The sequence below is a fragment of the Alligator mississippiensis genome, chromosome 6 (assembly GCF_030867095.1).
Source record: "Alligator mississippiensis isolate rAllMis1 chromosome 6, rAllMis1, whole genome shotgun sequence".
In the NCBI taxonomy this organism is placed as follows: domain Eukaryota; kingdom Metazoa; phylum Chordata; order Crocodylia; family Alligatoridae; genus Alligator; species Alligator mississippiensis.
The window spans coordinates 83,400,534-83,415,975 of NC_081829.1; the positions used below are offsets into that span (position 1 = coordinate 83,400,534).

The 15,442-nt window shown below is 39.8% G+C and overlaps 1 protein-coding gene across 2 annotated transcripts in view; it reads left to right on the plus strand.

The window, feature by feature from the left end:
* CHST15 (carbohydrate sulfotransferase 15) overlaps positions 1 to 14,322 on the plus strand; it is an 82,854-nt gene extending 68,532 nt beyond the window's left edge. For both annotated transcript variants that reach the window (XM_059730052.1, XM_006278398.4), the window contains exons 6-8: positions 2,390 to 2,546; positions 8,008 to 8,155; positions 10,252 to 14,322. In XM_059730052.1, coding sequence (XP_059586035.1) covers positions 2,390 to 2,546; positions 8,008 to 8,155; positions 10,252 to 10,442 — 496 coding nt within the window. In that variant the 3' untranslated portion in view covers positions 10,443 to 14,322. The remainder of the gene's footprint in view (positions 1 to 2,389; positions 2,547 to 8,007; positions 8,156 to 10,251) is intronic.
* The last annotated feature ends 1,120 nt before the right edge of the window (positions 14,323 to 15,442 follow it).

Genomic DNA, 15,442 nt, shown 5'->3' on the forward strand with positions numbered 1-15,442 from the left:
GCCATTCCCTCTGCCCCAGACCCTATACTAGTAAGAGGAATTAAGCTGGCAAGAATCATTTCAGCATGGGCAATTGGACCTTTCTGCTAAAAGCTTATTAGTTTCTTTTCTATTGAGAAGGAATTTTCCAGTACACATCTTTAAAGGAGAACTGACTATTCCTCTCCTGATTTGGAATAATGGGCATGTGAAACATAGTTACAAGTTGGAAACAATTTTAATTATATGATTCCCTTAAAAAAGAATAGTTTTGTAGCAGAGACTGATATTCTTAAGCTTCAGTAGTTCTTATAGACAAAACAGATATTTATTGGGTGTGATTTATAATTGATGGTGGCTATGAAGAAATATCACAAGCAGCTCTTAAAAAGACATTCATATTATGATATGGGTCTATGACTGTGTTCTGTATGTTATACCAGTATACTGCTATAAACTACAGTAGTAACTTCAGTAATGTATTTAAACCAATTTTATTTTACTGCGTTAACAGAGGATGGAAACAACTGAGGCTTGATCATATATGCTTTATTCAGATAAATCCCATAAGGAAGTCATTGTGCATATGAAATTTTGCTAAGGAGCAGAAGTATAATAGTAGCCATCTCTAGCTGCCTTACGTACTCAGAAACAAATTCTGTATCTCTCTTGACGTTCTCCGCAGTCTCCTAAAAAAGGTGGCAGGCTGGGAGGTGAGCAAAAATTAGAGAAAAGAAAGGATTCTGTAGTTGAGTCTCTGGAAGCTGACAGAGCTAAAGGTTATCTTTTGCTATCTATATTACCACATATATATATATATATATATATAAATCCTTCCTGACATTGCCAGTGAAGGGCTCAACTGACATTCCCATTAGTATTGGTGAACAGTTATTAAGGCCAGTGGGGCCAAATTTTTTGGCAGGCATGCTACAAATTAACCCCGTACAATCCCTGAGTTCCACTCTGTTCTCCTTCCCCTGCCCAATCTGCTGCTTTGTTTTCCGGTCCTGCCCTATGCTCTCTGCCTGATGTGCTGCTTTGCTTCTTGCTCCCAGCTCCATCTGCCACTGTAATGCCTGTCCCCTCTGTGGTCTGCCATGTCACACGCACAGGCTACCTGTGCCACTTATGACGTATGCCTCACAGTTTGGCCGATCACGATTTAGGTGACGACACCCACCAAAATGAACAGGACTCTTGACAAGAATGCTGCAGAATTATGAGGACCCTGAATATAACTCATGAGCCCAAAACAAGCAAAAATCACTTACAGACCCTCATTCAAGGGATGGCAAACTATGCTATGCTGTGCCCCTTCATGACATTTCTCTTATGTTTCTTGAGAATCTGTATGATGTCAGGATAAGTTAAGCAGGGAGTTATGCAAAAGTAAATCTTCCATTTTACACTTCACCCTCCCTCCCCAAGGAAACCAAAGTTCATCGTCTCTGTCTTGTAACCTTAGGCAACTATAAACGTTTTAAATGATTTGCACAAATATTTCATATTTGAAATGAGTTTACATTCCCACATCTACCATTATTCAAAATTACTATGTGTAAATTCTAATTGCTGCAGTGTCTAGTTAGCAGCAGCAAAGCAATAGAGTGTAATGTGATCGTCTGGTGTCAACAGTGTAGATACATGTATGGGGCCTAAATCCTGTCATCCATGCCCAGGTAACACTCCTACTGAAATGAATGAGAGGTGCTTGGATAAGGACAGCTAAAGTTGAAATTATGGCATAATACAGTTCACAGTGTTATTTTTGCTTCAGCAAGGTTGTTATAGTAATGTTTTAAAACAAGGCCTACAAATCAGAAACTTTACATAAAAAAGCATGGATGAGGGGATGGACGTCTTGAATAGGACTCAGACAACCTGGGTTCTCTTCCCAGCTTTGCTACTGCCCAATTAGGTGAACTTAGAAAAACCATTTTCTGTTCCTCTGTCTTCCGTCTCACTCTTTGTCCATCCTTGTCTATTTAAAGATAGGGATTGTCTATGTTAGGAGCCCAGCACAAAGTTATCCTAAAATCTGTTTAGGGCTTATAAGCATTATCATAACAGAAATGCAATTTATACAAAATATATAGACATCATTCAAAAGTTTGTCTTGGGGGGTCAGGGCAGAGAAGGGGTGAGAATAAAGCCTGATCCTGGGAGATGCAGACTTTAATAAGCATGGAAGATGTTTAGCAGCTCTCAGGATTGGATCCTCAGTGTCTGAGCCAAAACTCATTAAAGTCCATAGAAAGGCTGCTATTGACTTCAGCGCCGTTTCGAACAGGCTGAAAATAGTAAATGTTATAGTCATACCCTCTCTTTTTCTATTAATGTGACTAATTTTCATTATCATGCAAATGCATCTTTAATGTTGTCATTTACTCATGTATTTCATTCACAGATTGTACTCTGATTATCTCTACTTTGCAAGTGCTAATAAATCTGCAGAAGATTTTCATGAAAAAGTGGCAGAATCACTGCAGCTGTTTGAAAATTGCATGCTGGATTACTCACTGAGAGCCTGTGTCTACAACAACACCCTTAACAATGCCATGCCTGTATGTATTTCCAGTACTATTTGATTCTTTGTTTAAACATTAGCATACTTATCAGGATTATTAAAATGTCAGGATACTGAGCAAATAAACATCAAGAGATAGTTTTGGTTTGTGACTATCAATAATTTTCTTTTTCTTTTTAAAGTGGATGACATAAAAATATATGCATGCATGTAAAAAATGATGTACTTGTTCAGCTGTCTCTTCAGTCTGTTGTTCCCTGATGAATGCCAACAGTAATAATACATTCTTCCTATTGTGCAAGAGTATGAAGACCACATTTAGCAAAGATTACAGTTTAATGTGTAAGCTTTTTGCAGATTTATCCAAAAAGTACTGGTAAAGCACTGGTAAAGATCAATGAATTTCAGAAACTGGCTTAAGAACACATAATCTGATTTTTTTCCTACAAGAAAAGGCTGCTGAAATTTAGATTCAACTCCTATTATTTTATCTGTGCACAGTGGAAAATGGACACTTCTATTACATAAAATGCCAACATAGAAAAGCATCCCAATGGTAGTGTTTCAGAGTCCACATTTTTAGTTTATATTTTATTTCATATTTTGCTTCAGGGGCAAAAATGGGGTTTTGTATAGCAATATGTCAGGTCCTTTGTGGCATCCACTTTTCATTATCACATGTGTGTTATGCAGTTCAGCACACCCTTTTTTTTTTACCGATTTAGGTGGGGGAGGATATGTTTCCCTTGTCTGTTTTCAGAATGCAGTAAATTTAATTTTGTCATCACTTCTTCAGGTAATAAAATAGCTTAGTATTTTACAAAAAGGCCTGAAATGAAGCCCAAAGCAATCAGTAGGGTCTTCCCATGACCACAGTGGGCATTGACTCAAGCTTTGTTCTTTTACATTGCTATTGTGATTATCCAGGATTAGAAGAATTCCTCTCCCCTGAACAAGGTGGAAAGTGGACTGCTGTAAAACAGCATTTACCAGGCATCTCCCTTGCATAAAATGCATTATGTTTACACTTCCTGACATGGATGTCCTAATGGAAAACTAAGCCTTCTATATCCCAGTAACCAGTGCAAACACCCTACAAATGACTGGAGAGTCATCTTTTTCCCCAGGTTTTAACCCTCCCTAGTGCTCTGAAGATGATGATTCTGAAAATTCTCCAGTTGGTAGGAAGCTACCAACAGGTGTTAGTAGTGAAAAGCATGGACTTATAGCCACGCTCCTGAATGGACTTTTCAGCTTGCTTGCAAGGCAGGTGGACAAAGTCTGTACACATGTAGTTTATTATATAATGGCAGAGCAGGTGTTTTCTCTTATGACCTTGGTTGTTAGCTCAGTGGCTATGTGACTATAACAGAAAAGAGTATTCCTAAGAGCTAAGAAAAATGAGTATGATATAACTTGCTGCTGCTCATAGAAAATATCATATACAGAAAAGGATGTTGATCAATTTATCTTCACTTGGAAACAATGGAAAGTGTATTAACCAAAGCAAGGGAGCCAGAACCAGGACAGTCAAACTAAAACTGGAGAGTGGGATGTCCTGGTGGGGCCCTTGTCAAACTAGTTACAGAAGAAACGCAAATGGCTTTCCCAAAAGGGAGAATTTGCTTTCAAATGGCTTTCCCAAAAGGGAGATTTGGAACTAGTGTGGCAACACATACACCTGGATATCATGTCTTTTTAAGAGGGAAATGGTTATCCATATGATAGTGGTCGTATGAGAACCAAAGTTTTAGTGAATGTTGAAAGATTCTAATCCTCAGGTTTTCTATTGTGGGGTGCTTTGAAATTCAGTATCCCAAGCTACAGCATAGCAGATGTAGCTATCATGTCTTTCATTCCCCTGATGCCATCCTTTTGAGAGAAAGAGGGATACATAAGAGTAATTAGCGACTTGACTCTATAGGGCTTATCAAAAAGAAGCCCTTATCTAACCCAGTTCTAGTAGTACTAGTAATGCTACATATGAGGCCAATAATTAAAAAAAAAACAACAACACAAAACTGGTGGTTTTGAGAGAGATAGAGAGAGGCAATCTACTTACTTCCCCTAAATTGTTGCATGGTGTCTGTACATCAGGTTAAGCATTGGAACAGGATACCTGAAGAAGTTGTGAAATCTCTGTTCTTGGAAAATTTCAAGAACAGGTTAGAGAGACACTGGGCTTGGATGGTTCAATCACGAATGACCCTGTCTACAGCAGGGCTGTAGACTAGATCTCCTGAGGTCTCTTTCAGCCCTACTTTCCTATCATCTTATGATTTTGTTGCATGGGACACTCTGAAACTTGTATCTGTTCACAACTTCTGAGGTAGCTATGACCATTATATTGAAAGGATATTTCAGACAGGAACAGTATTTTACTGACTGAGATGTCTAAGACATTGAGGCCAGAATTATATTTTTACATCTTGGCATTACTGCAGTACAGATAATCAATATAAATAATGCAAGGTGTTAATGCACTGTGGGGAACTAGTTACACCAAGAAGTACTTCATATAACTTCTGAGCCAAGAGTAAGAACTGAATTTCGATGGCAAAAGCTTTGATTTAAAGTTCCAAAGCAAATGCAGTTTATCTTCCAAATCTGTGCGCCCAAAGACAGTGCAGTGCAGACAGATGCTCTGTTTGTATGTGCAAATCAAAGGTTCCTTGCAAATTAAAAACTTATGCATGAAAAGTAAAGTGCTCAGGATGCACATATGGAAAGTGCATTTTTAGAGAAACTTCTAAAAACTGGTCTTCGTAACTTTGAATAGAATGCAAATCAGTTGGCATAGATTATAGTTTCTGTTCTTATTGTCTCATAAGAATAGATATCAAAATACTGCAGTTGTGTTCCTGGTTTAGAATTTTAGCTTAATATCAACAATGACATGACTATACCTGGAGGAATGAACAAAATGAACAAATGCTTTCTTCCAGATGACATTCTTCATATTGCTGGGTAGATTATTTTGAAACTCAGTTTTAAACACTGCTCCACCGCAATGGAAACAATACAAAGCATGACTTCCTTTAGCTGTATTTGTCATAACTCCATTACTAAAGTCAACAAAGAGAGCACAAGGTGCTGTTGTCTGCTCTTGTCAGTTCTAAACTAAAATGTGACCCCAAGATGCATCAAGCTGCTTTTAGTAAAAGTGGTTGTGGCCAGGTTTTCAGGCCCTGTTCTTCATTTTTGCATCTGAAAAAAAGATTGAAAAGCAATGCATACTCATCCTTAAGAACCCCAAATGGGCTGCTGAAACACTCCTTGCAAATTATTGTGCAAAACTGAGCAAACACAGAGATCAGATTCGGGCCAGCCTCTCTCAATATAGTATGCTTTACCCCTTCTTCTGAGCAATTCAGTGGTGTGCCACTAACTACGTAGGTGCTTTAGATAATGCCCATCACTGTTCAGTACGTAATATTTAATACCACTTAATAGGGATAGGGCTCTAGCATTCAACTCCTCTCTTGTCTTGGTGACACATTGGTGACTTGTTTTCTTCTTGACATTTGTGGGAGAAGCAGTTCCCAGTGATCATTCTTCACATAAAAGCTAACAGACTGGATGTGCATGCATGACAATACAGTGCTAGGGAGAGAGACCCTGAGCTAACTGTGAATACACTAGCTTGCATACAGGGAGTCTCAACAGTGCCAGGAAGTACTGTGCCCAGATACTGATCTTGCCCAGCACCAAAAGTGATACAGCTACATTTGCCCCTGCAAATGCTCATTGTGCATCAGATAATTAGCTCTCTTGAGAAGCCACACTTGTTAACCCAGGTACAGCACTAGTTTCAGGTGTACACTGTACAGTACTAGCGCAAGTACCTTTGTGGGGCACTGCCTCTGCTTCATGTCTCCTGACTTCCAATTGGCTTGAAAAGCTGAAATGTACCATGATAAGCAGGGATCTTGGTTTCCTCTGTTTAAAAATCACAAATTATCTGATAACCCCCCCCCACAAATTCTCTGATTAAACCCCCGAAAATCCGTGTTTTTCTCCAATTAAAATGAAATGCCACTATACATATCAACAAGCATTGTGTTTAACTGATACCTATATATTTACAATTCTAAAGCAATTTGGAAACTTCAGTCATTAAAATAAAATAATTCTAAATACCTTACATTTTGGCATTTGATTTTGGGTTTTCTTATCATAGAAAATCGCAGCTTCCCCTGCCCCCTTTGTTCACCAAGATGGGCAGGCTGTGGCTGTCCCACCTCCCCTCACTGCTTTGTAGTACTGAGCAACTCTGATATGCCGGTGCTATGCCCATGGCATTGCCCCTCACTCCTGTGCCATAGCCCCCCATCCCTGTCAGTGCCCCTCACTCCTGACCCATAGCCCCTGGCCCTACTGATGCCCCTCACTCCCCACCCTCCCTAGCAGCAGTGGGGGACACAACTCCATGCTGCCACACCCCTGTGGGGAGGACAGCAGCACAGGGAGCCCTGAGCCCGCAGTGGGCAACCCACATCTGCCCCCACCCCATGCACAAATCTGGGGGGCACGTGCCCACCCTTGGAGTGTATGCAGTGGTGGGGAGCCAGCCCCTACCCCCCCGGGACAAGCTGCCTGTGGCTCCATCCTGCTCCCTGCCTGGGCCCTGTGGCCATTCATTCCCACCCCAGCCTTGGGCCCCAAACCCCATGTACCACTCTGGTTGGGGAGCACCCCCAGCTCTGCCAAACTTCCTCCCTCCTTCACTATGGGGACCTCTGCCTCCCCCCCCACCCCGACTTACCTGCTGGGAGCTGTGGGAGCTGCTTTCCATGCTGCCTGGCAGCCATGTGCATGTGTGGGTGTACACATGCATATAGCATCCCCTGCCTGATTGCCCTCCTCCCACTCCCCCCCAGCCCCTTGTAGGCTAAAACTCTGCCAGCCTCCAAGGGAAAACCTGCTGTTTCCTACATTTTTCTCCTTTAAAGGAGAAAAGCCGCAATTTTCTTCTTTAAATGAGAATATCCACATTTTTCCATGGCAGAAGGAAAACCCAGATCCCTGATGGCAAGTCATGCATTCCATACAGCTTTAACAATTAAAGGAGAGTAGAGACTTCATAACATTAGGAGTTTTTATTGAGGTGTATTGTCATTGATACTGCTGTAGATAAAAGGTTATAAAATGCAAGTTTGATACAACAGAGGTATACACTGCATCTCCAAAACAAAAGGTGTGCATATTAGTCTGTGCCTTTAATTACTTCTGGCTACAGTAGAGTCTCAAAGCTCACAGCATCTTGGAGGCATAGGGCTCTGCACTACTTGGTAATTCTCAGTGTTGCTACTCAGTGCCCAAGTCTTGCATGATAAAGATTTTCTCTTTTGTAGACATCTTATTTTAAAAATCTTCCTGATAGGAAGGTAAAACTTAGTTTGCATTTTCTCTAGAAGGAGAGAGAAAGGAGTGAATGCTCATTTTATTCCAGCATAAGTTACCATAAATGAATTAATTTAACTTTTTTTGTTTTTCAGGTGAGACTACAGGTTGGCCTTTATGTTGTATATCTCTTGGACTGGCTGACTGTTTTTGACAAAGATCAGATTCTAGTTCTCCGCTTAGAGGATCATGCATCCAATGTTAAATACACCATGCACATGGTCTTCCAGTTTCTGGACTTAGGTAGGCATTGTATGGTTTTTTTTGAAGGAGACAGCATATAAAATTTGCTGACAGTGATGCTAGTCCTATAGCACTGACCCAGAAAAAAAATTGCTGTTTTCAATGGCAGGTTTATTTGAGAAGATAGTGTGGGAAGATCATGTAAAAATGAATAATTAGATTTAAAAAGAAAATCATAAGTATGAAGTTTCAGGGATATGTTTTCCCATACAGAGCCTGATCCTGCTTCTACTGAACTCATTTGAATCTTGTTTTCTCATGGACTTTACCAGGAGGACCTAGAACTTGCCTTGAGTTACCTAAATAGCCTGGTTGAAATGCTGCCATGGTATGCTTCATTGCCAGCTCAAAGCAATCCAGAATCTAAATCTGAGCATTGTAAAAGGCAACATTTCTAGTCTTTTGGGGAATAGCATTTTGACTGTTGTTAAGTAGGACAGCTGTTGCTAATCCTCAGAAGAAAATTGGCAGATAGAATGATGCCCAGTGTTGATTTGGGGATGGAGATTTGGCTATGACATATTCCGGCTGATCCAGACACTGGTTTAGATGGTAAGAGGACCTTAATTTTTAAGACTGAACAGATAAAGAATCTGGCAACTGCGCTGCCTATTCAAGTTGCACTGTAAAATGTTTGGCCTTTAAACTCAGTGCTGGCATGTTTGATACAACAGAGGTATACACTACATTTCCAAACAAAAGGTGTGCATATGGGAAGACCATATGCTGGGCATGCAGTTCACAAGTACCATTTGAAAGGGAAAGCTGTTTCCTTTATAGAGGCTTATCATGTGCCAGCTGGCACAATAAGAGACTCAGATCTCAGTCAGATCGGTTTGGGGGAGGCTGTATAGTGCCTAAAACAAAGAGTTTCTGATCCAAGAGGAGAATTATTCAGCACCAGAAATGGTGGACACCCCCAATTTCAGGCCTGGTCTTAGAGGCCTCTGTCACAAGTTGAGTATATTACACAGTTAATTGGTAAATTGTATAATTAATTTAGATTGGCCACACGTGCAAAGCAGATATCATGCCATAAAAATGTCCACCCGACTCTAAAAAGAGCCAGCTACTTACTAAGTTAGTACTTTAAAATGCATGACAACTTTATAGCTGAGTTCTATGCAGCTTCAATTTGAATGTGTGCCAGGGCCTTGAGTTTCTTAAAAAGATGATGAAACTGATACCCAAGAGATGCCTGCCTGAATGTCACTCTTGCAAGTATCAGGCAGCTGAACAAAGAGAACACAATGGAATAGTGGTTTACCCAAGGCTAAGTACAGACAGTCAACAGTACAAAAAACCCAAGGCTGAATCAATTCAATCTTTGCAGGTTAGTTTAAATTGCATAGATTGAACCAATAAGCAAGTAAATGGAGATTTGCTTTTGATTCCAGAAATGCAGTCGCATGCCTGCAGTGGCCCAGGCCAAAACCCTGGGGGTACTAGAGCACACCTCCCTGCACAGTTGGAGCAGACAGCTTGGGCCACGGCTAGCATGCTCACCCTGTGAGGTGGTGGGGGGTGGTTTGTGGGAAAGGTGCAAAGCATCCTGGGATGCTGGGGGACTGTGAGTTAGCTTGAATCTGGATGGGATTTGGGACAGACGTTCAATAAACCAATTTGACCGAAATCTGTTAAGTTTGATACTGCATCCATCCAGGCTTATCTTAAACCAGTTTTGGCCATTTTGAAAGCAGTTTACTTGCACTGAAGTTCTGCTGTTCTGTTACAGATTTGAACCAGTTTCACGTATGAGTTTGTGTGTAATTTCTGTCCCCAGCTCTAAGAGTGCACAGCAACGGTTATTTTTACTGTCACAGTTACCAGAAAACAAATCTCTTCTTCCCAAAATGATTCATATTGCTTATTGTAAAAATGATTAATTGATAAGAAAGGAACACAAGTTCTCCTATGTTTTCTAACTGTAATTTATTTTACTAAAGTAAGCCCCTATCCAATATTCTGAAGCATAATTTCTGCTAGCACCCATTCCATTAATCTTTTCTTGACAAATCTGTTTACTTACGTATTTCCCAAAATGTTCATTTTGAAGGCAAATGACTATTACAGTAATAATGTTTTCTTTACCACAGGGCCTTTAAGTGAGAAACAGGAAGCCCTGATTACCAAGAGTCCTGCATCAAACACTAGACGGCCTGAAGATCGAAGTCTGGGACCCATGTTACCAACAACAAAGGCTATTCTAAGAGATTTCTATAGGCCTTTTAATACAAAACTGGCTCAAGTTCTTTTTGATGATGCTTTTTTATGGAAAAAGACATAAGTAAATTCAGTGCAGAAAATACAGTGCTTAAAGGAGTTTTATTTTTTTAAATTCTATTTTTGTGCATGGGTATTTACGTTTTACCCATTCCAAAGAGAAGAAAATCTAATGAGATGAGAGTTGTGTCTCACCCTGGCTATATCATATTTTCTGTGAGAGATTGTAAAACATCCTCTTATCAATCTCCTGCATCTTCTTTTCCCCCTAACAAAAGAGCAGAGTGGAAATAGCATTGGTATGAAGGAGTTCCCTTACACTGTCTGCTGGGATTTTTAAATGTAATCTTCTCTAAGACAGTTCAATATGATTGGCATCAGTCTCCTAAAATTACACGTAAATTCCCACTTTCAAGATAAGTCATTCATTCAAAATATCCTTTAGCCACTGAAACTTAATTGATAGGTGGATATTGTCAAAATAAAACCAATTCTGGATTGAATTCAATTAAGCTCCTTAAGTAGCTTCTTTGATATATAAAGGCAAAGTCGTGTGACTTTTAAATAGATAATTACATTTATGATTCCATGCCTAATTAATCCCTCCAATTTAGCGTTATTCTCAGACACTACAGTTACGAGAGAGAATTGATATTCCATGCAAGAATGAGTAACTTCAAAGTGTTCAATCAAATAAAGTTACGCCCAGTATTTAGCACAAGTTCATGCATTTCATTTAGTTCCTCATTTTGTTTGTTTACTTGAATCATCACACATGTTTCCCACAAAACAATAAGGGGCTTCGTGTAAGCTCCATTGATGTCAATGGGAAGCTTACTTCAGTGGGCTTTGGATTGGGTGCTCCATGAATTATTACTTAATATTTAGTTATGAAGAAATATGGTGCATCTTGGTAACCATCTTAAAACTTGGTCAATAAATTCATGCCATACAGTAGTACACATCAGGTTTAATGCCCTGCATACTAGTAAGGTAGATACTAATGAAGTTGCACACTTCCTTTTTTTCTCTCTGTTCAGGCAGTTTGTATGCACGAAGTCCAAAGTCAGTTCAGATGCACTGAGAAAAAGTCATGTCAAGTGTTTTGGGAAAATATTGTATTATTTTAAAACTTTGATTTAGACGGTTAAATTACATACATAAACAGATGATATATATGTATATACATTATTTCTAGCATTTTATTTAAAATACAAAGGGCTAAATTTAGCTTCCAGTTACAGTGAAGGCAGGATTTGGCTCAACATAAGCTATTAAGAATGTAATTTTGTTTTTCCTTTTTTATATATATAAACTATAGTGGATTATAAACAGATAGAGGCACTTCCTTCTGTGTACTTTATTTTCAAGGACTAGATGGTTTCTTTAGATCCAAATTGTATCAACTAAAGCCAGTGCCCCAGAGTTTAGAGAATCTATTCTAGCCGGCTTTCCTGTGCCCTTATTTGGTATGCTGTCATTCTGTTTTATGCTGCGTCCCTAATACTGCCGGCTGAGTTCTGAAAAGCAGATTGACAATTATATTTACAAATAGTTGGATTCACTTCACTACATATCATGTACAGGCTGATATTAGTTGCTGTTCACCAATGTTCTCTAAACTGACAAAACTGTGAACTTTTACAACTCCTGAACATTTTATAAGTGTTCATACAAGTGATTTTTCATATGAGAATTTGTGGTAGTAGTGCATTATTGGTTATTTACAATTTGGAGAACTCTGGTTTATAAAAGATTCAGTCATCCAATTAAGGGACAGAAACCAAACCAGCTTAGGTAACTGATCACACACCAGAAACATGGAAGAGTTTTCAGACACTTATAAATTGAAAATTGTTCATGGGAACTATTTAGTTTATCCTTAGAAATTATTCATAAGGTTGCAGACATTGGAATAGATTCAGCTACAATGTGCGATTGGGGAAAAAAAGCTATAAACCTTCAACAGATGCTGTTCACAGTGATTAATTTGGCTGGCCCCATTCTATATTAGATTCAGCACTGCAGAGACAGGGAAAGGGAATGAAAAATATCAAAAGCTTTTCCAAGGGTTCTCAGTGGAAGATCATTGTATTGAACTAGCCTGTCACAGGTTTCCATTCAGTTGTCAATAACACCAACTCTGACCTTCTGGTATGGATTTACCAATGCTAAACGTTAATGAATTTTTCATTAGCGCTCAGTATCAAGACTGGCTACATAACCGTGCCACATTGGGCCAAATTGTGTAATACTAATTCATGCTAGGGAGCTCCAATTCTCACAAGTAGACCCATTGAATTCAGTGGTTGTCAGGGAGATTTTCCTTTGCCTGGGTGCGTAGTTTTAAATCACAATCTAGTCCTTTGTGATCCAAACCTTTGTTTAAGTTTGATTTGCCCCAGCACCATGCTGGGCCATTGCTCAGTAGTAACTTTCAGAAGAGAAGCTTGCATCCTATCTAATTACCAGCACTAAATCCTGCAGCACCCTCTTTTTGTTGGAGATTTACAATCCAAGTGTGGACAATGATGGGATCACAGCCGGAGAGGTACAGACTGGATGGCAAGCAGATCATGGACAGCAACGTATGGGAAAGATGCTAGACAGATAATTGATTACAAAAAGAAGAAAAAAGGCATTGATACAAAAAATGGAAAGATAGAAAAATAATCCATGAAGGTTTGGAGAGATCAGATTTAATTTGTGCTGAAAGAAAGTGCTGCTAAATTGACATAGACAATGGATCTCTGTTTAAATGGGCACATTTTGAGAGTGAAAGCACAGACGTATATCCCAGTGGGACTCTCAAGAGAGATAGAAAGTTTTAAGGTTATCGTCATACATTTGCACATGAATTGGGTCCTAAGGCTGCATTTAAGTAGAAGAGCTGTGCTCCAAACTACATACTTTATCAAGACCCAATTAACTCCTAGGTCCTTTTTCTTATTTATGTTCGTCCCTATTGTTACTGATTTGCCTGGGTACTGCAGTCATTTGGAAAATGGAAATAGCCATCTTTTGAAGTAGGCTGCATTTCTCTTGAGGCAGCTCCAAAATGTGACATCATAATTTGATAAACGCATTCTGTCATCAAGAAGTACAAGAGAAGACATAGTGAGGAAATAATTCATATAAAGTTCAGATATCATTTGTTAATAGCCAAAATGGAGGTCAGGGAGAGGGGAGTATATTGAACTGTTGCTCCATAATAGAATGGTACTTGGTTTTGTTGGTATTCCACAAAGTGCCGCATTAACCGTTCTGGACATCAAGTCATCTTCTTTGGCCAGAAAATAGGTATATTGCAGCAGCAAAGCAAGCTTCCTAACACTCCCCACCTAACAGCTTTGCACCAGATATTGCAAAGACTTCATATGTGAGAAGGTGGTTCAATTCCCATTTTCATATAGTTCCTCTGTTTCTCTGTAAACCAATAATTTGATGATGGTAACTTTTGGGCATGGCAGATCTGGGGTGGACTCAGTAAAAAAAAAGGGGGATTCCAGAAACCCCACAATGGTATTTTAATTTGAAATGTGTATGTATGTTCACTGTAACATGTTACAATGATTGACAAAGCATGGCAGAGACTCTTCAGAAACTGAAGAAGTTGGAATGAGTATGTTTGACTTTCTGCTTCCACTTTTCCCTCTAGAATTACAGTAATCAGGAGAAACCATAGATATCCTGATTCCAAAGTCAGTGAGGGAAGGGTCATGTCCAAAGGCAGTGTTGCTGCAGGGGAATGTGAAACGTGTTTTCTGTGAGACTGTCTGTGTTAAATCCAAGAAGCTTTGAAAGCTGGAAGACAAGCAGTGAAAACATTCAACAACAAAATGCCTTCTCCTGAGATGGGCATAGAAAATGATACTTTGTTATCTGTGGATTTCAGTGCATAGGTTTGTATGCTTCAGCCTAATAAACTGAAGATAAGCAATGAAGCTGCTATAGTTTTGCATATGTTTTCCTGCCAAGAATTAATTTGGTTTCTTCCTAAGACTTATATAAAAGGAGAGGGAGAAAAAATTAGGGCAGAAAGTTACTTGCATTAGAAAGAGCATGCAAATTGAATTATTGTTAATGTGCTGCATGGTGAGAGAAACTTGCCACCCTGCTGTTTTCTGGCTCCTGGCTTTAGACAAAAGGCTTATGTTGCAGTACCACCTTGTGGTGCATCAGGGGAATATTACTTTGTGCAGTGACCACACGTATATTTTTTCTAAGATTCACAGAAGTTTAGGGCTGGAAGGGACCTCGTGAGATCATAGGGTTCAGCTCCCCAGCTCTGGGCAGGAAAGACTGCTGGGGTCAAATAACCCAGGAAATAAGAGTGTTTTTCAAATCCTTTTCTTATTGGAGGACTCAGGCATTTACTTTGTGAACCGTGGCTGCAGGGAATGGGAGGAAAGGAGTGACTTGGCTATTTTTAATTAGTTTCCTGAGGTCTAATGCAGATGTGCTACATTCAGTCCATGGACACATTTAGTTTTCCGTGCTTCAGGTATCCAGGTTGTAGCTCTATTGGTCTAGAGGCAAAAGGCATCAGAATTCATGGTAGGGGCGAGAACTTTTATTAGACCAACTAGGTGTTAGCCAAAATTTTTTTTTCCATGCTTAGTACTTCAAGGGCTCGCTTCAGATTGGTTGATCCAAAAGGGATCAAATTGCATGCCCTTTGATACAAATTGCAGTAGAGGCCAGTGCTAAGGGGAATGCTGTCTCCAGTGGGTCCACTGCTGGGGAAGACTTGTGCTTGCACAGCCCAGTGTATTTTTTCAGTTCCCATGTACTGTCTATGCCCTGCCCAACCACATCTGTCCTGTTTGTCTGAGGGTTCCCTGTGATGAGATCACTGCCTGTATTTCATGCAGCAACTATTGCCAAGTGTCTTTCCCCTCAGGCTTTCATAGGTTAAAATCAGTGGAAACCAGAGCTAACCTTCTCCCTGCCCCATCATCTCCACAGGGGCAGCTCAAGTCCCTTCTCTCTTCCCCTTCCCACTGTGCAAGTCTTATCACCAGGAGTCTGGGGTTTCTGTTTCCCACAGAAAAATCAGGGGGG